General features: G+C 38.1%; 2 protein-coding genes and 1 pseudogene across 2 annotated transcripts; all 3 read right to left on the bottom strand.

The window, feature by feature from the left end:
* Window positions 1-2,736: 2,736 nt before the first annotated feature.
* On the bottom strand, window positions 2,737-3,675 carry LOC103194555 (olfactory receptor 8S1-like). Its single transcript, XM_007937968.1, has one exon. The coding sequence runs from the start codon at window positions 3,673-3,675 to the stop codon at window positions 2,737-2,739; it is 939 nt and encodes a 312-aa protein (XP_007936159.1).
* A 10,820-nt stretch (window positions 3,676-14,495) lies between these two features.
* On the bottom strand, window positions 14,496-15,452 carry LOC103194556 (olfactory receptor 8S1-like). The gene has a single exon (XM_007937969.1). The coding sequence runs from the start codon at window positions 15,450-15,452 to the stop codon at window positions 14,496-14,498; it is 957 nt and encodes a 318-aa protein (XP_007936160.1).
* Window positions 15,453-17,474: 2,022 nt separating this feature from the next.
* Window positions 17,475-22,381, bottom strand: part of LOC103194557 — a 36,431-nt pseudogene continuing 31,524 nt past the window's right edge.

The following is a 22,381-nucleotide window of genomic DNA, read 5'->3' on the forward strand; positions in this document are numbered from 1 at the left end:
TCTTTATCTTATTCTTCATCAGCCCCAATCTATGACTTTTCTCTCCCACAGATTTAGGAATTTCTGTTCTTTTTCAAAATATTTTATTTTATTTTTTTGTTGAAAATACACACAACAAAACATAGACCAATTTATACATGTACAATTAAGTGACATTGATTACATTTTTAAAGTTGTGCAACCATTCTCACCCTCCTTTTCTGAATTGTTTCTCCCACATTAACGTAAACTCACCATTCCTCCCTGCCAAGTTACCTGTCTAATCTTTCTAGTTGCTGTTGCCACTTTGATCCCACATACATAGTTCTTTTAAAAGAGCATGATACTCAAGGCTGACATTCTTTACTGAGTAAACTAAACTTTATTTTGATTTAAGAAAGACTTCATGAGATATTTTTGAGCAAATATTTAAAGAATACCTCAGCACAATAGTATTAGGAGTTCATCTAACCTCAATATATTCAGAAAATATGATTTCATGATAATTTGAAATTATGTTCTGCATTTTCCTCTTTTGAGAAGGATTTGTCTATAGAATCTTTGACCAAAATATTCAGTAATGGTAGCCAGGCACCATCTAGTTTTTCCAGTATCATGGAAAAGAGGCAGCTGTTCATGGAGGAAATTAGCCAATCATTCTTTTTCCTCCTCCTATCAGGATTTTGTTATGATCTACACAGTTGAATGCCTTTGCATAGTCAATAAAACACAGGTAAACATCTTTCTGGTATTCATTGCTTTCAGCCAAGATCCATCTGATATCAGCAATGATATCCTTCATTCCACATCTTCTTCTGAATCCAGCTTACATTTCTGGAAGTTCCCTGCTAATATAATGCTGCAATCATTTTTTAATTATCTTCAGCAAAATTTCAATTGAATGTGATATAAATGACACCATGCAAAGGCATTTGACTGTGTGGATAATAATAAATTATGGATAACTTTGCAAAGCATGGGAATTTCAGAACACTTAATTGTGGTCATGAGGATCCTGTACATTGACCAAGAGGCTTTTGTATGAACAGAACAAGAGGATACTTCATGGTTTAAATCAGAAAGGGCATGCATCAAGGTTGTATCTTTTCATCATACTTATTCCATCTTTATGCTGAGCAAATAATCTAAGAATCTGGACTATATGAAGAAGAATGTGACATCAGAATTACAGAAAGACTAGTTAACAATCTGAAATATGCAGATGACATGACCTTGCTTGTTGAAAGTGATGATGACTTGAGGCAATTACTGAAAGTCAAAGACTATAGTTTTTGGTATGGATTACACTTCAATGTGGAAAAAAAATCCCCACAATTGGACAAATAAGTAACATTACAATAAATGGAGAAAAGATTGAAGTTGCCAACTATTTCATTTTACTTAAATCCACAATCAACACCCATGGAAGTAGCAGTCAAGAAATCAGACATCATGTTGCACTGGGCAAATCTGCAAAAGATCTCTTTGGAGGGGTAAAGAGCAAAGATGTCATTTTGAAGACTTAGGTGTGCCTAACCAAAGCCAAGGGAGCTCTGGTAGCATAGTGCCTAAGGCACTTGACTGCTAACCAGAAGGCTGGAGGTTCAAACCCACTAGCCACTCCACAGAAGGAAGGTTTGGCAATCTACTTTTCGTAGTGATAACTGCCTCGGAAACCCAAGGAGGGGTCGCTATGAGTCGGGGCCGACTCGACGGCACATAACAACAACAACAACAACAACCAAAGCCATGGTATTTTCAGTAGCCTCATATGCATGTGAAAGCTGGACAATGAATAAGAAAGACAGAAGAAGAGTTGAGGCTTTTGAGTTGTGGTGTTGGCAAAGAATACTGAAAGTACCATGGACTGCCAAAAGAACAAATCTGTCCTGGAAGAAGTGCAGCCAGAATGCTCCTTGGAAGCAAGAATGGCCAGACTTCATCTCATCTACTTAGGTCATGTTGTCAGAAGGGGTCATTACCTGGAGAAGGATATCATGCTTGGTAAAGTGGAGGGTGAGTGAAAAAGGGGAAACCCTAGAAGAAGATGGATTGACACAGAGGCTATAATGATGGGATCTGGTATAGCAAGGATTGTGAGGCTAGTGCAGGACTGGGCAGTTTTTCATTCTGTAGTATATAGGGTTGCTGTGAATGAGAGCTCTGGTAGCGTAGTGCCTAAGGCACTTGACTGCTAACCAGAAGGCTGGAGGTTCAAACCCACTAGCCACTCCACAGAAGGAAGGTTTGGCAATCTACTTCTGTAGTGATACTGCCTCGAAAACCCAAGGCAGGGTCGCCATGAGTCGGGTCCGACTCGACGGCACATGACAACAACAACAACAACATTAGTGAGAGCTGACTCAATGGCATCTAATGACAACAACAGTGCATTCTCCAAAATTCATTAAAAATAATGATAGATTCATGACACTAATGATTTTAGTAGGTGCAGAGCCTAAGGTAAACACTTCAGAATGATAGAAAAGGGCATCAGTACATTCAGAGCAGAACATTCTAACTAGATTAAGGTGATTATTTAATAACTTAAATAATTAAAGTGTACTATCTCCTTGAGTTTGTTTTTTGGTTTTGAATTTCCCTATAATAACTTTGTGCCATTCTCTCATGTACTTCTCATTTAACTTGCAGCATCAGACATTATAGATAGTCAGTAGTATTCCTTACTCTAAACTCATGCAATGTCTTGTCATAAGCGACTTTACCCCAATTTTCCACCAATCTCTTGACTTTATTTTAGTACCTGATATGTTGCAAATAGTTTTCCAAAGTTCTTCTCACAGCTGCCTTCACCTCCTTGTTCTTCAGGCTGTAGATGAGGGGATTCAGCATGGGAGTGATCACACTGTACTGCACAGAGAAGATCAGCTCCACGAGGGACCCTGAATTTGGCATGAGGTGACGCAGCATACCTGAACCATAGTAAAGTGTCACTGCAGCGAAGTGAGAGGAGCAGGTGGAGAAGGCCTTGCTTCTGCCTGAGGTAGAACTGATGGTCAGGATGGTGGAGATAATGCGTGCATATGATAAGAAGACCAAGAAGAAGGTTCCCAGCCCATGCAGGAGAGTAGAACAGAGTAAGACAATGATGTTCCTGGAGACATCAGAGCAGGACAAAGGGAGGATAGAGGGCATCTCACAGCTGAAATGGTGGATGATGTGGGCCTCACAGAACATCAGGTTCATAGCTAGGAGGATATTGATGAGTGCATCCAGAAATCCCAGGCCCCAGGAGCCCCATACAAGCTGCACATACAGCTGTTTACTCATGATCTGTCCATAGAGCAGAGGGTGGCAGATGGCAGCATAGCGGTCATAGGCCATGGCACAGAGCAGAAGAAGTTCTGTTCCTCCAGTGATAAATACAAAGAAGGCCTGAGTCAGACAACCCTCTACTGAGATGGTTTTTGTCTCAGACATGAGGTTCTCTAACAGTTTAGGCACAGTGACCGAAGAAAAGCAAAGATCCAGGAAAGAGAGTTGACTCAGGAAAAAGTACATGAGGGTATGAAGGTGGGAATCAGATCTGATCACCAGTAACATCATCAGGTTCCCTATCATGGTCAGGAGATAAATCAGCAGGAAGAGCATGAAAAGCAGAACCTGGACATGGGGGTTGGCAGACAGTCCGAGAAGGATAAACTTGGTAACGGTGCTGTGATTCCTCAATGCCATTTACAAAAGCTATTCCCTGGAAATAATGTGAAAAAGCATGACAGGGAAGGTTCTACTATACCTCAAGCAATTTTCTCAGTGCATTGATTCTCTTCTCCTAGCACTATTTTTACTAAACATTATCAGCCTTACTATGGCCTAAGTTTTTAGTAAGTCAATTGAAACATAAAAATGAATGACATATGGTCCCTGCTCTTAAAAGGATTCCAATCTATTGAAAGGTATAGATATGAAGACAAAATATTATAAAATTGTAATTGGTACAAAGGGAGCTAAAAATGTGACTTAATGAGGGATGAATAATAACTTATACTTAAAGGATTTGAGCAAAACTAGTCAGTGGGAGAACTCTTGCCTCCATCCGGGTGACCTGGTGTGATTCCCTGCCAACAGACCTCATGAACAGCCACCACCTGTCTGTCATAGGAGGCTTGTGTGTTGCTATGAAGTCGAACAGGTTTCAGCAGAACTTCCAGACTAGATGGGCCTGAAGATCTACTTCTGAAAAACAGCCATTGAAACCTCTATGGATCACAATGGTCCAATCTGAAACCTATCATATGGAGATGGTACAAGTCTGGGCAGCTTTTCTTCCATACCTCCTGAGGTCACTGTGAAATGTGAGCCAACTAGACAGTTAACGACAGCAACATGATTGCTTTAAGAAAATGTGTATCAGATGGAGTTCTTAGTTTTCATGAACAATGTACTCAAAGTTTCAAAACTGATAAAAAATAAGCCATGTTTGGTAAAACATGGGAAACTCTGAAAAACTGATATCCAGTGTGTAAGTGAGCATAATAGAACAGTAGCTCAGAATGTGGACTACTGTGTCAGACAACATTCAGATCTAAAGTCCACCACAGAGTAGCTATATGACCTTGTACATAATATATAAATCTGTGTCCTTCAATTTTCTTCTATATAAAATACAGATAACAGTACTATGAAAAGTTTTAAGGAGTAAATGTGAACTTATATAAAAAAGCTCTTTGAAAAGCACATAGTTCTAATTATTCAGTAAATATTTGTCATTATTAATAGTTAATAATTAACTGTTAATATCATTAATAACTTAATATTATTAACTATGAATAGTTAATAATTAACTATTCATAGTTAATAATTAAGTTATTAACTATATTAATAGTTAATAATTTATTATTTCTTGAGATATAATTTCTATGCAAAACTCATAAATTCTCACATATGGTGAAACACTATCAAAGATCAAAGTTGTTTCTCCTACTAGTACTTTTATTCCCTATCAAGGGAGGTGTAAGAAAATAATCTTGAAATCACTACTGGTAGTTCCCCTGCTCAGAACTCCAGTGAGAAGGCAAATATGCAATTTGAAATTATTTTGATGTGAATCTTCTCTCTTAAAAGAGTAAACAACTTTAGAGTTATTAAGGGTGTTTTCACTAAGAAAGGAAATTATGTAATTATCCCTACAGAGTAGAGCTACCAGACTCCGGATAAGATAAGGGGAGAAGTGGTTGGGACTGAGTGTGGACCCAAGGGCCCATCCCTCTATAACATTACTAGGATGGATGTATATCTTAGAACAGGTCAGAGTCTTGGAACAAGCAAACAGAAGGAATAATTGAAAGAATATTCTTGTGTAGAAGCTGCCAGGATAAAGGGCCATGCCCTGCCCTACATATTCTGCACCACTCTCCCAGACAATATAGGAAAGAATTTGGAAACTGACTAATGGAAGTGAGAGTTTGATTCTCAGCCTCTGCTGGAAATACCAGCTTCTGCCAGAAACATCCACTGCTGCTAATCCCTGCTAACTTTACTAAACACATACTCAGAAGACTGCTTAAAATAGGAAAAGCAGAGTCAATCCTTTATATGCCTCTGTTGTACACATATTTGGATTAACTTCTCTGACTTTCATCCTGAGACATTATCCTCAGCCTCCATATACCATACTTCTCCCTCATGGACAGATTGGGCTCATGTCCCTACATTCTGTTTTTCCTGAGTCTTTAGGTCTGGTTTGTAACTGAGTGCTTGAACACTGAGTGTGTACCCATGACTTCCAGCTGTGGATTTACACCCTGAAGTCTCAACTTTGGTTCAGCCATGGGACTCATTATGGTGGCCCAGTCAATTTCCTGGCTGTGGCCTTTCCCATTAAGTATAAATAAGTCCAAAGCCTGGACATGGGAAATTGGAATTTCTGAATTCCTATTTATTGACTGTTCAGCCATAAACCCACCCTCAAAATCCTTTTCATAATCTACAGATTACCTGTGCATCTTGTCCAATCAGGTGATCTGTTCTTCAGCTTGGCTGAAGACTTTTATTTGAAATCATTTACTAAGAAAGAAGATGAACTGAAGAAGGTAGCTTTCTGTATCTTGTGTCATGGTTGAGCTTTTAAATCTCATAATCATGAAAAATTTGACTGGATTCTGAGCTAATAGAGTGAAAAGCCACAGGACAGTTCCTTCTTTCAAAGGCTCTCAAACATCCTTTGATTTTTCCTATTTCTAATATCACATCTCAGCCACAGATAATGTTGTCTGCTTTAACCAATCTGCAGAGAAGTTATGTTTAGGCAGCTTGTAAGGTTGATTCTGTGCTGTTGGTAGCCCGGGGATGGTTGAGCAGTATTTTTTTACAGTTGATATTTACAGCTAGAAGTCAGAGTTAGTTGTCAAGAACTTTAGCAACATTGGTTTCTATAAGTACTCTAGGAAATCTCTTAGGCTGTCACCTGAAACATCTGGGTTGATGTAATGACCTGAAATAATTAAAGGTAAATTTCTGAGTCTAGTGGGAGTTGAAAGGAGACAAAGCAGACAACGGGGTATTTGACAGATCCCCAAGCAGGAAAGGAATACTTTAAGGGCTTTTTCAATAGATAATTTGAAGGCTGTTTCTTCATTTTCAGACTTCTCAGATGAAATTATTTTCAGAAAAATTGCTACATAACAGTTATTGATCAAATAAATAAAAAGAAGGGGGAAAAAAAAAAAAGACTTAGCAAACACATTAACTTACCTAAGCAGCCTAATCAAATCTATTTACTTTGGTGAACTGTTTAGATTCTTACACAAACTAAAACACATTTCCTGTTTTAGTTTGAGTACTTCCATACTTAGGAATATTTAGTAAAGTATTTAAAGTTTATCATAGTCTTAAGAAGAGACTGTTATATATACCAACATAGAGACTGTTATATATACCAACATTTCTATCTTGGTTCTCTAGTGCTGCTATAACATACTACAAATGGATGACTTTACCCAACAGGGATTTATTCTCTTACAGTTTAGGAGACTAGAAGTCTGAGTTCAAAGTGTCATCTCAAGGGGCTGGGTAAAGGCCCCTAACCTTGGGCTTCAGCTCTGTCTCTTGTTCCAGACCCACTAGAGCTGGAGGCTTTTTCTGACTCATGCAGCTGCTGGCTACTAAGGCTGATGGACCTAAGATGGACAAGTAAAATGGCATAGTCCCCAAATTAGCAGACAACACAGCAGGCCACTAGTTCAAGTCCAGGAACAATCCCAAGATCAGCAGGCAACATGATAGGCCACTGAGATAAAGATTTGGCTAAATACAGGATACAAATATGCCAAATGTTTGAGACCTTTCACAAAGCTTCTCCTTATATACTGGAAGCAGACCACATTCCAAAGGCAGCTACTCAGCTGCTAACAGCAGATTCCACCATGGAGCTGATTATCAACCTCATCATGGGAATAACTACATCCAGTTGCCCAACCACTCAAAACCGTGGCCCAGCCAAGTTGACATACCACTTTAAATATCATGATTTCCATTGATTTATTTCTAATTAGCTACAAGGTTTTCAATCAAACTAGAATGCTGTGGTTTATTTCCTACCTTCCTTTGAAAATATATTGAGTAAACAAAAGAAATACAATTAATTCTTGTCTAGAAAATCAAGTCCACTTTTCTAGAACATCTACTTTCTCTGTTAATTCATATAAGATTTAAAATTATTTCATTAATTTTTATTTATCTGATTATAAAATTCACATATTACTTTGGCTCTGTAGTGCTGCTCTTACAGCAAATACAAGGGGATAGTTTCAACAAGCAGGGACTTGTTTTCTTACAGTTTAGGAGGCTAGAGGTCAGAGTTTAAAGTGCCGGCTCTAGGGACTGGGTGAAGGCCTCTTGATTTTGGGCTTCAGTTCTGCCTCTTGCTCCCAACCCACTGCAGCTGGAGGCATCTCTTAACTCAGGTAGCTGCTGGCTGCTGAGGCTGACAAACCCAAGGTCAACAAGTAAAATGGCATCATCCCAAGATAAGCAGACAACATGGCAAGCCACTGGTTCAAATCCAGGAACAATCCTAAGACTGGCAAACAATACGGTAGGCCACTGAGATGAAGACTCAGCCAAATGTAGGATCCAGATATGCTGAAAAGCTCAAGACCTTTCTCAAAGTTTCTCCTTATATACTGGAAGCAGACCACATAATTAAGGCAATGACTCAGCTGCACACAGTAGATTTCACCATGGAGGAGTTGACTGCCAGTCTTATTATGGGGAATACTACATCCAGCTGCCCAGCCACTCAAAACCAGGCCCAGCCAAGTTGACACACAACCTTAACTACCACATACTAAAAACTCACTGCTGTCGAGTTGGATCCAACTCATAGCATTCCCTCCTTGGGTTTCTGAGACAGTAACACTATGGGAGTAGATTGCCCAATCTTCCTTCTGAGGAGTGGCTGGTGGGTTTGAACTGCCAGCCTCTGGTTAGCAGTCAAGTGCATTAGGCACTACACTACCAAAGCTCCCTAACTACCACATATTATGTCTATGCTACCACAGCTCCCTAACTGCCACATACTATGTATTAAGAATTTGTACATGTATTTACATATGTACTTAATAGCTCTAGATATATATGATTTAGAAGGAAGACTTGGCAATCTACTTCTGTAGTGATAATGCCTTGGAAACCCAAGGAAGGGTCGCTATGAGTCGGAATTGACTCCACGGCAGTGAAGTTTTTTTTGAGTTATGTTTGATACGATTATTTTCTCCATATATGAAAAAAATCTATATATTTTTGAAAATGTATGTGTGTGTCTGAGAGTGTGAAATATATGTATTTATACATTTAGATATATATTTCTATATTTACATGTGTATTTATAACCTTATACATATATTACTATATTTACATATGTATTTTGTAATATGTTTATATATTTATATATTCACATATGTGTTTTCATATTTACAGGTATGTTTACATGTTTGTGTGCATGTTTGGATATTTATATGTGTTTACATATGCACACGTGTGTATTTGCATATATATTTATATAGAGTTATAGAGTTCTGGAGGTATAATGTTTAAAGCATTTGGTTGCTAAACGTAAGTTGGAGGTTTGAACCCATCAGTGGCTCTACAGCAGAAAGATGAGGCAGTCTGCTTCCATAATGATTTATAGCCTTGGAAACCCCCTAGGGCAGTTCCACTCTCTCCTAAAGGGTTGCTATGAGTTGGAATTGCCTCGATGGCAGTAGGTTTGGTTTTCGAGGTTATAGTGTTCTTTATGATAATGAATCATGATTAATCATTTTTATTATCTATTGCTTTTTGGGGGGTATGTCAGAAAACTAAAGATTAATAAATTGGGATTCATTAAAATTAAGAACTTCTGCCCATTGAAAGAAACACTAAAAGAGTGAAAAAAAACCAGCACAGATTCAGAGAAAATAGATAAAATCCAGATGTATGATAAGGAGTGTACTGTAGGATTTTATCTTCAACATAAATAAATAAATGCTCAAGTTTAATATACTCATTTAGTGTATTTAAAGTTAGTCATGGATGGTCACACAAGCTTTTTTTTTTAAGTCACATATGGGTAACTTATGTATCTGTGACTTAAGATCATTAGAGGAGAAACACACAGAGGCATATATGATCATATGTGATTTGAGAACATTACAAAAAACATACATAACAAGGAAGCATTCTAGACTATGAATATAACTCCTACAAATAAATAATAATATGCCACATTGCACATTTAACATTAGGTAAGAGAGTTAAACTCTCCTTCCATAAAAAAGTATTTCCAAATAGTCAAGAAGCGAATTAATAGATGCTTAACATTAAAGGAGCTCTGGTAGCATAGTGCCTAAGGCATTTGACTGCTAACCAGAAGGTTGGCAGTTCAAACCCACCAGCCACTCCACAGAAGAAAGACAGGTCAACTCACTTTTGTAAAGATTTACCACCTCAGAAACTCAAAGGGGGTCAGTATGAGTTGGAATTGACTCAATGGCAGTGAGTTTGGTTTGGTTTTTGGTTTAACACTATTTGTGGAGTCAGACCCAACTCATAGCAACCCCTCTTTGGGTTTCCAAGGCAGTATCACTATGGAAGTAGATTGCCCAACCTTCCTTCTGAGGAGTGTCTGGTGAGTTTGAACCACCAGCCTTCTGGTTAGCAGTCAAGTCCCTTAGGCACTATGGTACCACAGCTCCTTTAACACTATTTAGGAGATGCAACTTAAACAACAGTGAGATAATAATAAACAAATATAGATAAGTATTCAGTCTTCTTAGAAATCAAAGAAATGCAAAATAAAATAATTTAATTACATTATTTTAATTAAAATAAAATAATTTAATTTAATTATTTTAATTAAAATAAAATATAATTGCTTGGTTATTAAATGATCATAATTAAAGATATTATACTAGTTTTCTAGGGTTGCCATATAAGGTACCAGAAAGTAGGTGGCTTAAAACATTAGAAATTTATTGTCTCACAGTTCTTGGGGCTAGATATCTGAATTCTAGGTGTTGGTAGGGCCATGTTCTTTCTAAAGACTCTTAAGAGAAGATCCTTTATTGTCTCTCTTAGCTTTGGGTAGTCCCAGGTTTTCCTTGGCTTGCAGTGCAATCTGTACACCGTGGTCACATGGTATTCTTTCCTTTGTGTCTCTATCTCTTCTCCTCTTTTATAGAGATACCACTCATATTAGATTAGGATCCACTCTACTCCAGTATGATCTCATGTTAACTGATAGCATCTTCAAAGATCCTATATCTAAACCAGGTCACATTAGCAGGTATTAGGGGTTAGAACTCAACAAAGCTTTTGGGGAGACACAATTAAACCCATAACAGATACTAATATTGTATGCCTAAATGTCAGCCACTCCCCGAAAGGAAGGTTGGGCAATCTACTTCTGTAGAGATACTGCCTCGGAAACCCAAGGAGGGGTTGCTATGAGTCAGACCTGACTCTATGGCAGCAGGTTTAAATGTTAAATAAAAGAGGCACTTCATGTGCAGCAGGCATCAATTTAATTTCATTTAACTATTTAGGAAAATATTTTGGTATTACAGATCCAGAGCCATAACAATGCATATATTCTTAGACCAAAAAAATTCCAATTTTAGGTATAATCCTAAAAGCAAAAAAGAGATCTCACTGCATAAACATGTTTATTACCACATTGCTTATGATACTGAAAACTCTGCTTATGCATTTTTAGAACAGAATGAAGAAATAAATGATTAGAAGCATATATCTTTGGAAACATGTCCAACAATAAGGAAATCTGCTACGTAGTAGATACTGATGATCAATGGTACTAGCCAAAGAAACAATGAAAACCAGCAGAGAACCATCATAGGGAAATGGGGAAAAAAAAGAAAAAATGCCTTATACCTTTTTCTGTCCCTCAGCACACTGTAGGAGCTTGGCCTTGAAGAGAGAATTGGGGAAGATTTCTTAGAGTCAGACCACCTCCCCACACCCTTCACTCAAAGCAGTATAGGATGTAGATATAGGATATAGATCAATCTTGCCATGGGGACAGTGAGTGGTAAGAAGAGGAGTTGATATTTAAATTGAATTTGAAATTAAAATGATAAAATTGCAGCAGTTGTAAATTAACAAAAAGAGATTCTAAGGCTGTGGAATCTTCCCTAGATGTCATTAAGTAATGGAAAAGACAAATTCAGCAGAATACAGCTGCAAAACTCTCACAGGTACACCTCGGTGAGATGTTTGCTATATATACCAGTTGCATGAAAAATTTTATATATGGGGGAGAGAAAAAACAGAACGAACATTAAGATATGTACCTAAATTTAACGATAATTTTCCTTGTTTTGTAAAAGTATTATTTTTTATTTTCATGTTTGCTTACTTTGTATTTATAATTTTAAATTCTGGTTAAAATTTTTTTTAAAGATATGTATCAATAAGTATTACAACATAGTTAAGGTAAACTAGGTTTTAAGATTATTTGATGTTCCTTTACTCTGTTCTCAATTGGCAAAACCTCACTGTGAAAGAAGTGTATATCAAGCTGATGCCAATTTAATTAATAAAACTATATGTTAAACTATAAGCAAATGTGGGCATAACAGGAAAAAAGTGTATTAAAAATCTAAATGTATTAGAAAATGTGTTAGCACAATATGTGATAAACACTTGTTGAATAGTGATATTACAAAAGAAATTATCTTTGGACTCATCAGCTAAAAATTCTTATCATCTCCAAAATAGAAAAATATATCCTCAACAAACAATATGCTGATGAGGAAAAGATATTTCTATTGATAAATTGGACATTTTATAACAGAAGAGTATAAATGAATGCGACACTAAAGGAATTGATAATTAACACAAAATGACTAAGAAAATTTCCTCTTGTTGAATTTTTCCTAGGTAATTTGATCAGCTTCTGAAAATTCAGGGAGGTGGGAGAAAGGGAATTATGTAGAGGACAGTTTGAGGGTTTGCGGTTCTTGGGTTGGAAAAGGATCATCAAAAGTGGGGGGTAACAGAGAAGAGTAAGAGGCCATCAACAAGTCTGGGTTTGTATCTCATATTTTGAAAAACGAATTACATATCCTTTTCATCTTCAAGTACTGATTTTATGCCTTTCCATGAGGATTTGGGGAGAATTTCTGTCCTTCACTGCAGCCCTAGGCAGTCATTGGTTTAGTATCCTGATCAATTATACCCTTCAGTCACAAACACTTGTTCTGCATTACTGAGCTGTTCTGCACTTCTAATATCTGTTGTTTTTACTCTTCTTGTTCACTGAACCGGCCCTTCTCCTCAAACTATGTTTTGTCAACTTGCATTCTAAAATCTTGCTCAAAGATCAAATTGTCTTTCTGCTAAATTGTCTGTTTTATGAAATCATGATTTATGAAATCATACAGCTCCCTTCCTTAAACCCCCTATGCTTCCCCATATTCAATATTTGACACACTTGTCCTATGCTCCCTTTCTCTGATGCACTTAATGAGTTTATTTCTTGTTACTCAGTAAACTGCATAATAAAGAGAAATAGGATTAGATGAAGACCAATCAATGCTGCCAATGTCTTGATATTTCTTTAAATTTTACCTTCTAGGATATTTTGTTGTTGTTAGGTGACATCGAGTTGTTCTAATTCATAGAAACCCAATGTACCACAGAATGAAACACTTCTCAGTCCTGCACCATCCTCACAGTATTTACTATGCTTAAGCTCGTTATTGCAGTCACAATGTCAATCCATCTCATTGAGGGTATTTCCCCTTTTCGCTGAAAATCTACTTTACCATATCTTTCTCTAAGGAAAGATCCTTCCTGAAAACATGACTAAAGTCCAAGACACAGTGTCACCATCCTTGTTTCTGAGGAGCCTTCTGGTTATACTTCATCTAAGACGTTTGTTTATTCTTCTGGCAGTCCATGGCATATTTAATATTCTTCACCAACACCACAATTCAAATGCATCAATTCTTCTTTGGTATTCCTTATTCATTTTCCAGCTTTTACCTGCATTTGAGGTGACTGAAAACACCATGGCTTGGGTCAGAGGCATCTTAGTCTTCAAAGTGACATCTTTGCTCTTTAACACTTTAAAGAAGTCTTTTGCAGCAGATTTGTCTAATGCAGTATGTCGTTTGATTTCTTGACTGCTGCTTCCATGGGCATTGAGTGTGGATCCAAGTAAAATGAAATCCTTGACAATTTAAGTCTTTTCTCATTTTCTCATGATGTTACTTGTTGGTCCAGTTGTAAGGATTTTTGTTTTCTTTATGTTCAGGGGTAATCCATACTTAAGGCTGCAGTCTTTGGTCTTCATCAGTAAGTGCTTCAAGTCTTTTTCAATTTGAGGAAATGAAGTTGTGTTATCTTCACTTCTTAGGTTCTTAAGTCTTCCTCCAATCCTGATGCCATGTTTTCTTCATATAGTCCAACTTCTCAGATCATTTGCTCAACATACAGATTGAGTAAAGATATTTCTGACACTTGCTTTGTGTGGATCCCCTGATATGTCCTTTAGAAAAGTCTATTTATACTATTCTATCTCCCTCTGGAGATATCTGTCTTCAGTCTCCAGATATATTTACCTAAGTAAATACTTTCACTCTTCAGATGCAAATACCTAAATTATCTACTACTATTGCACTTCTCTTCCTCAAACCCCCTATGATTCTCCATATTCAATATTCAACATACTTGTCCTATGCTCCCTTTCTCTGATGCACTTAATGAGTTTATTTCATGTTACTCAGTAAACTGCATAATAAAGAGAAATAGGATGAGATGAAGACCAATCAATGCTGCCAAAAGACTATCCAAAGAAAATGGCTGTATTAATATGGTTATTTTATGCCTTGCTCTACCTCTAAGCTAGAATGAATCTAATTAATCTTTTCCACCTCAGCACCAAATAGGTCTATGAATTTCTAAGATACTTTTCTACATGCAATCAAGGGAAATCAGGAAATTCTGCTATTTTCAACTCACCAGATAACTTGCTGTAGTACAGTGATAAGCCATCATACTGAGCCTCTGGTCAGCTGCCTGAAATATTGGAAATATTTTCTCAAGGTCCTTCTCACAGCTGCTTTCACCTCATCGTTCTTCAGACTGTAGATGAGGGGATTGACCAGGGGAGTGATTGCACTGTACTGCACAGAGAAGATCAACTCCAATGGTGAACCTGAGTTTGGCATGACATAGCGAAGGAAAGCTGAGCTATAAAATAGGAGTACTGCATTGAGGTGGGAGGAGCAGGTGGCGAAGGCTTTCCTTCTACCTGTGGAGGAGCTGATGCTCAGGATGGTGGAGACAATGAGAGCGTAGGGGGAAATGATTAGGCCACAGGTTCCAAGACCATGCAGGAGGATGGAGCAGAGCATAACAGTAAAATTGGTGGAGATATTAGAACAGGACAGAGGGAAGAGTGAGGGCAGCTCACAGCTGTAATGGGGGATGGACATATCCTCACAGAAGTCCAAATTCATAGCTAGAAGGATATTGATAAGTGCATCCAGGAAACCTATGCTCCAGGATCCCCATGCCAGCCCCTTACAGAGTTGGTTGTTCATTATCTGGCCATAGAGCAGAGGGTGGCAGATGGCAACATAGTGGTCATAGGCCATCACTGAAAGGAGGCAGACTTCAGTGCCTGCAGTATCAAACAAGAAAAAGGCTTGAGCCAGGCAACCCTCTATAGAGATGTTTTTTCTTTGAGAGAGCAAATTCTCCAACAGCTTGGGCACTGTGACAGAAGAAAAGCAAAGATCCAGAAAAGAGAGGTGACTCAGGAAGAAGTACATGGGCTTCAAGAGATGAGAATCCACTCTGATAACCAGTAACATCAACAGGTTCCCCATCAGAGTCTGGAGGTAAACTCCCAGGAAGAACACAAAGAGCAGAGCCTGAATCTTAAGATCAGCAGACAGTCCGAGGAGGGTGAACTTGTTTATGGTGCTGTGGTTTCCCCAGGACATTTAAAGATTTTTTTTCTTCTGTGAAATAAGAACAATAAGTCAACTGAGCCCTCCACTGACCCCTGCCTATGTTCTAGAATATGTCCACACTCTCCCTATATATTCCCCTTCTCTAAGTCTGTATTTTATTGTAAAGATTTCAAAGCTGTTTTCACTGAACCCTAAAGTACTTTTTTCCTACCCTGTCTGCAACAAGGGAGCTTTGGTAGCATAGTATGTAAGGCATTTGACTTCCAACCAGAAGGATGGAAGTTCAAACTCACCAGCCACTCCTCACAAGGAAGAAGGAAGGCTGGGCAATGTACTCCCATAGAGATACCTCCTCAGAAACCAATGAGGGGTGGCGATGAGTCAGAACCCACTCAACAGCAGTGAGTTTGGTTTTATTTATTTATTTGTCTGCAACATGATCAATCATGTTATTTTTAACTTATACTTGATCATCTGTTCAAAAAGACACACTCATTTATGTCACCTTCTTCAGTTGGGCTCATAATTTCATCTTCATCATCGTGTCTTGTTTTTCAGTGTGTTTCTGAAAGTGCCTGTGATATACCTTCTCTGCTCTCCCTTATACTTCATTCTTCAATTTTTTTCAACATCCTTCCATAACTTATTAGTGCTTAATGACAGCATGTTGTACTTGTTTAGTTTTTTGTCATTTGCATGGGTATTTCACATATTTTATCTTATTTAATTTAAAGGGACAAGACTAAGAGGTTGGTATGCATGATTACATATGTGTGGGCAAATGGAAGGGAATTTGGTAGCACTGAAAAAGAAGACATCTAACCCACTTTGCAGATGAGAAAATTAAAGGTTTTTGGAAAAATATCAAAGTTCCTACATTAGTTGGGTTTGAGTCTATGTTATGTCTCTGTCAAGAGTTTTTTTTGTTTGTTTGTTTTTTAAATCAAAATGCCTCTTGGTCACTGCCCATAGCATAAAGTTAAATTTCTTCTTGATATTCAAGAGCTTTCATCATCTGATATTGTCTTGACAGTAACACCTCCCACCACTCCCCAAATGGCCTTATTGTCATTCCAAATAAAGGCCATCCAAGGTAATCACCACCGGTCACAACTTAAATTCTGTCCCTAAACACACATTAGACTGAATTGGAACAACTCTGGGAGACATAGCACATAATTCTGGATTTCAAATTTAACTTCTTTATGAATACTGTAATTGTTTATCTTGGGAGCTCTGGTAGCATAGTGCCTAAGGCACTTGAGTGCTAACCAGGAGGCTGGCGGTTCAAACCCACCAGCCACTCCCCAGAAGGAAGGTTGGGCAATCTACTTCTGTAGTGATACTGCCTCAGGAACCCAAGGAGGGGTCACTATGAGTCAGGTCCGACTCAAGGGCATATAACAACAACAACAATTGTATATCTTTGCCAAGTGACAGATACATGAGATTTCTTTCTTAGAGAATGAGAAATATAACAATTCAGAAAAATGTTAATTGAGTTTTTAAGTGAATGAATAGTTAGCCAAATAAGGGTCTATAGTTTAGGAAGATCGGTAGCCTAAGATGAATGAGAAGCCACTGCTCATGGAGGTAAGATTTGGGTAGAGTTACTAGAATTGAGGCTTCCTGAGAATCTGAGGCAGTGCATAGACACCAATGTGCATGGGGACAGGACGCAGAGAGAAGAGAAGGCTGAGAGCTGGCAATAAGAGTGCAAACCTAACTAAGGAGTCAAATCTAATTATGCCAGGCCCTTTCAGGCTTTCTCTTCCTTGCCATTTACCTGGTTAAGAAGTCAGGGCTTTTTATGTTTACTGTCTTCATTTTGTATTGTTACCGAGCAGGGTCCAAATTTTTATCTTTGTCTAATAACAACATACATCTTTATCAGCTTGTGATTTTTAGACCACTTTGACAAATACTCCATCTGAGTCTTATCATTTCAATCCTCTAAGAGAAGCTAGAATGCTCTCCATTTTACAGATGAAGAAACTGATGCTGGGGGCGGGGGAAGGTGTGTGAGAAGCAAAACTTCCTACAATCGAGTTTCTATCCCCGAAACACAGGGTGGCTATCCTTGTACACGATCTCATTCTCTTCACTACTTACCTCAGTGGACTCCACAGTTGGGGTTGGAAGTGATGGTTTAACAGTAATATTGGAATTTGGGATCTACAAAAGAGGATAAGCTTAGGCTACAAAGAGCCCACTATCAGCTCTGAATGGTTCTCCGCTCTTTTCCTCAGAATGCAAAGCTTAAGCTGTATGGCTTTAGCATTCTCTAATATTTCCCGAGGAGCTTGGTAGTGCAATAGTTAAGCAATTGGCTGTTAACCAAAAGGTCAGTGGTTTGAACCCACTAGCACTCAGGAGAAAGATGGGCAATCAGCTTCCATAAAGATTCCAGCCTTGAAAACCCTGTGGGGCAGTTCTACTCTGTCTTAAAGGGTTGCTATTGAGTTGAAATTGACACCATGGGACACAACAACAACAATCTTTCTAAGGCCCCAGGCCATGCAGAGGTTGTGCCTAGAATGAAAGTATTCCACATCGGCAATGCTCACTGTTGTTGTTATGTGCCGTCGAGTCGGCCCCGACTCATAGCGACCCCTCCTTGGGTTTCCGAGGCAGTATCACTACGGAAGTAGGATTGCCCAACCTTCCTTCCGAGGAGTGGCTGGTGGGTTTGAACCGCCAGCCGTCTGGTTAGCAGGCAAGTGTCTTAGCCACTATGCTACCAGAGCTCCCAGAATGAAAATATTCCACATCGGCAATGCTCACTACTACCCCGGAAAGAAAAGTGTCCCTCCTGAGCGGCTGAGTGCAAGAGTCTATCAAAGGGAAAAAGTAATAAAGCACTGATAGAGCTCAGCATGAGGAAGCACAGAAAGGAAGAAGATTCCAAGTGAAAGGACATCTTTATATAGACAGGAAAAGAGAGGATGATGAGAGAGAAACAACTAGACAGAGCTGGTAATGAGGGAACATCTTCAGAGAAATCATACCTGATCTACCAACTCCTGGCTTTTTTTCTGGTACAGATTGCATCTGTTTTTCTGTCCTGTCCAATAAATGAGCTTATTTAGGATCAGTAATTCTTCACACATAAGAGGAAAAATTCTTCTAAGGTTCAACTATAGAAACAGAATATAATACATGTTTTTCTTGTAGAAAGCCAAAAAACAGGCGAGAAATAGAGTAATCCAAACTCTTGATAATCTCTAAGGAAAATATTCAGTGTCCTTATCCTTGGACCTCTTCCCCACTAGCCACAGTGGAAATATTCAACAAGAGAAGTACAGGATTTCTCTCATGTGATCTCAAGTCCTGTCACTTAAACATCTCTTCATTTATGTCTCATTGTGAATCTAAGCATAGTAGTAAGGTATTGAAGAAGTCAGATCTATCCTTTTAGAAAAAGGTGCCTATGTTTGAAATGCCAGTGCATGAGCCAGCAGAGCCTGGCACCCAAGAGACATCTGGTAATGATGTGAAATTGCAGCCTGAGGACAGATTTTAGCTCATTATCTAAGTAAAGGGAACTTTTGAAGAGGCATGGGGAATTCTCCAACATGTGAAACTTTTGAATCTTTTGAATTGACCCAATATTTTTAAATCTCTGAGAAATTTATTGGGAATTTTCAGTAAATATGATATTCTTTTTACTCTTAAAAAACTTATATTCCAGGAAGAGATCTTATGCACATTTAAAAAATTTTATTCCTTAGAAGAATAAATTCAGCCCAAACCAGCTGTTTGGTGTCTAACTTTATCTCATTGTATTGATTGATTGTATCAGCTAAAAATTTTTTCTATACTTGGTCTTTTATTAAAATGCTATTTTCTTGTGAATTTTTTCTTTTCTGATGAATACTGATATGCATGATACCATATACTATTTACTTATATCTTATACATGTATATAGCTTAGACATGTTCTTTGTTCTATTTCAAATATTTCCTTTATTCCTCTAATGTAAGTGTAATATTTGCCCATAAAATAAAACTTGTATCATATTTTAGACAACTAGTTTTCTGCATCTAGTTAAAGAATATATACCTATGTATTAAGGACTCTGGTGGCATAGTGGCTAAAGCATTTGGCTGCTAACCAGAAGGTTGGTGGTTCAAACCCACCAGCCGCTCCATGAAAGAAAGAAGGGGCAGTCTGCTTCCATAAGGATTTACAGCCTTGGAAACCCAGTGTGGGTTACTATGAGTCAGAATCAACTTGATAGCAGTGAGTTTGGTTTGGGTTTTGGTTATTCTCTAGAAATAGTATTTTAAAAAAAGATGATAACCAAGATTCTACTATTCCTCAAGAAATTTTCTCATTTTATTGATTCTCTTCCCAAATAACTATTATTCAATGAGTAATGTTAGCTCCTTCTATAACCTTAGTTTTATGTCAGTCCCTAAGAACACAAAAATGAATGACATACAATTAATAACGTGAAACAAAATAGGTATGAATTGCTGAAGGAAACTGATTTGTTCTGTAAACCTTCAATTACAAAAAATAGGTTTTTTTTTTTTTTTTAAAGTGAATGACATATGGTCCCTGCTCTTAAAATGGTGCCAGTCCATTGAAAGACATGAAGATAAGACATTGTAAAACAATGTAATTGATGCAAAGGGAGGTCAAATTGTGATTTAGTGGGGGGATCAATAATAACATTACATTGTGAGAATTTTAGACAAACTTTTCAGTAATAGAAGTCTTGTCTTTCATGCTGAAGATCTGGGTTTGAATCACAATCGATACATCTCACTAATCTATGGTGGACTTGATAGCGTAGTGCCTAAGGCACATGACTGCTAACCAAAAGGCTGGTGGTTCAAACCCACCAGCCACTCTTCAGAAGGAAGGTTGGGCAATCTACTTCCGTAGTGATACTGCCTTGGAAAACCAAGGAGAAGTCGCTATGAGTCGAACGGCACATAACAACAACAACAACATGATAATGAAGAGGTTTGAGCAGATGTTGAAGACAATGAAGAAGGACATTGCAATTTACTTTTGAAAATCAGGCAGTAAAAACCCTGTGGATCACAATGGTCTGATCCACAACTGATCATGGAGATGGTGCAGGACTGAACAGTGTTTTGTTCACTGTGCCTGGGGTTGCAATGAGGGGAGGGGGTGATTCAATGACAGCTATCAACAACAACATGATTGCTGTAGGAAAATATGTATCAGTGGGCACTTAGTTTGCATCAAGAATGTGTTCAAAATTCAGGATGGAGAAAAATTAAGTCATGTTTAGGAAGACATATGTAATTATGAAAAGCTGATATCCAGGGTATAAGTGAATATCATATAAGAATGGCTTACCATGTGGGCTGCTGGATCAGACTATGTTCAAATCCCAATTCCACTACAAATTAGCTATATGACCTTGTCAAGATATGTAAATCTCAATGCTTCAATTTCCTTCTATGTAAAATGCAGACTATAACAGTACTTTTGAGGATTAAATGCATTTATTTGAGAAGTACCTACTCTGAACTATTCAGTAAATATATGTCATTGTTAGTATTATTACTATTATACCATGACATTGTAATTCTAGGCACAGATCAGATAAATTCTCACATGAGTGAAACACTATCAGAGACTGAAGTGTTGCTGGTACTGATACTGTTATGACTCTTTATCAACAGATGTGTAAGAAAATTGCCTTGAAATCACTACTGGTAGCAGAAGTCTCTTGCTTGGGACCTCAGTCAGAAGGAAAATTGTCAGTTTGAAATTAGTTTGCAGTGGATCCAGTTTAAAAGGGTAAACTAAGAGAGGAAGGCATGTAATTACCCCTATAGAATGACTACCAGACTCCAGAGACAACAAAGGAGAAATGGTTGGGACTCAATGTAGACAGCCAGATCCACACTGTAAACATTACTAGGATGAATGTGTGTCACAGGAAAGGTCATAGTTCCAGGACAAGCAAGCAAGAGGAATATTTAATGGGCTATCCTGATTGTAGTAGCTGGCATAGAGGATGCTGACCAGTACTACACATTCTGAACAATTCCATCAAATACTACAGTAAAGAAGTTTGGAAACTCATCCTGGACAACTGTGAAAGACTGATTCTCAGCTTCTTCTAGAAATGTTTACTGTTACTAGTCTCTGCCCAAAAAGAAAACACCCACCCACCAACTTTTCTAAGCTTATACAATGAAGCTTGCTTAAAACAGAAACAATACATTCAGTCTTTTATATGCCTCTACTGTATATATAAAGGGCTCTGGTGGCATAGTGCCTAATGCATTTTACTCCTAACCAGAAGGTTGGTGGTTCCAACCCACCAGCCACTCTGTGAAAGAAGACTGGGAAATCTACTTCTGTAAAGATTTATTGCCTCAGAAACCCAAAGGAGGTCACTGTGAGTCAGAATTGGCTCTATGGCTGTGAGTTGTGTTGTTGTTGTTTTGTATATATATTTGGATTAACTTCTCCGACCTTCATCGTGAGACATTATTCTCGGTCTCCATATACATATTTCTCCCTCATGGACAGATTGGACTCATGTCTCACCACTCTGTTTTCCTGAGTCTTCAGGCCTGGTTTGTAATAATGCTCTGACTGCTTGATCACTGAGTATTTACCCATGACTTCCCAGTGTGGCCTTATATCCTGAAGTCAAACTTTGGTTGATACATAGGACTCATTAGACTGGCCCAGTCAATTCCCTGGCCATTCTCAATAAGTCCAAAGCTTGGATAAGGGGAATTTCTGAATCCCTATTTGTTGACTATTCAGCTATAAACTCAGCCTCAAAATCCTTCCCAACATCGAAAAACAGATTACTTGTAAACCCTTCCAGTTAAGTGTTCTGTTCTTCAACTTGGCTGAAGGACTTTTATCTGGATTAATTTACTAAGAAGGAAGATGAACAAAAGTAGCTGGCTTTCTATATCTTGTATCATGTTGTTGTTATTTGCCATCGAGT

Source organism: Orycteropus afer, unplaced genomic scaffold, assembly GCF_000298275.1.
Source record: "Orycteropus afer afer isolate SDZICR_OR568_19922 unplaced genomic scaffold, OryAfe1.0 scaffold00045, whole genome shotgun sequence".
In the NCBI taxonomy this organism is placed as follows: domain Eukaryota; kingdom Metazoa; phylum Chordata; class Mammalia; order Tubulidentata; family Orycteropodidae; genus Orycteropus; species Orycteropus afer.

Coding starts and splice junctions, on each gene's coding strand:
- LOC103194555 (XM_007937968.1), bottom strand. CDS start 3,675: ATGGCATTGAGGAATCACAGCACCGTTACCAAGTTTATCCTTCTCGGA.
- LOC103194556 (XM_007937969.1), bottom strand. CDS start 15,452: ATGTCCTGGGGAAACCACAGCACCATAAACAAGTTCACCCTCCTCGGA.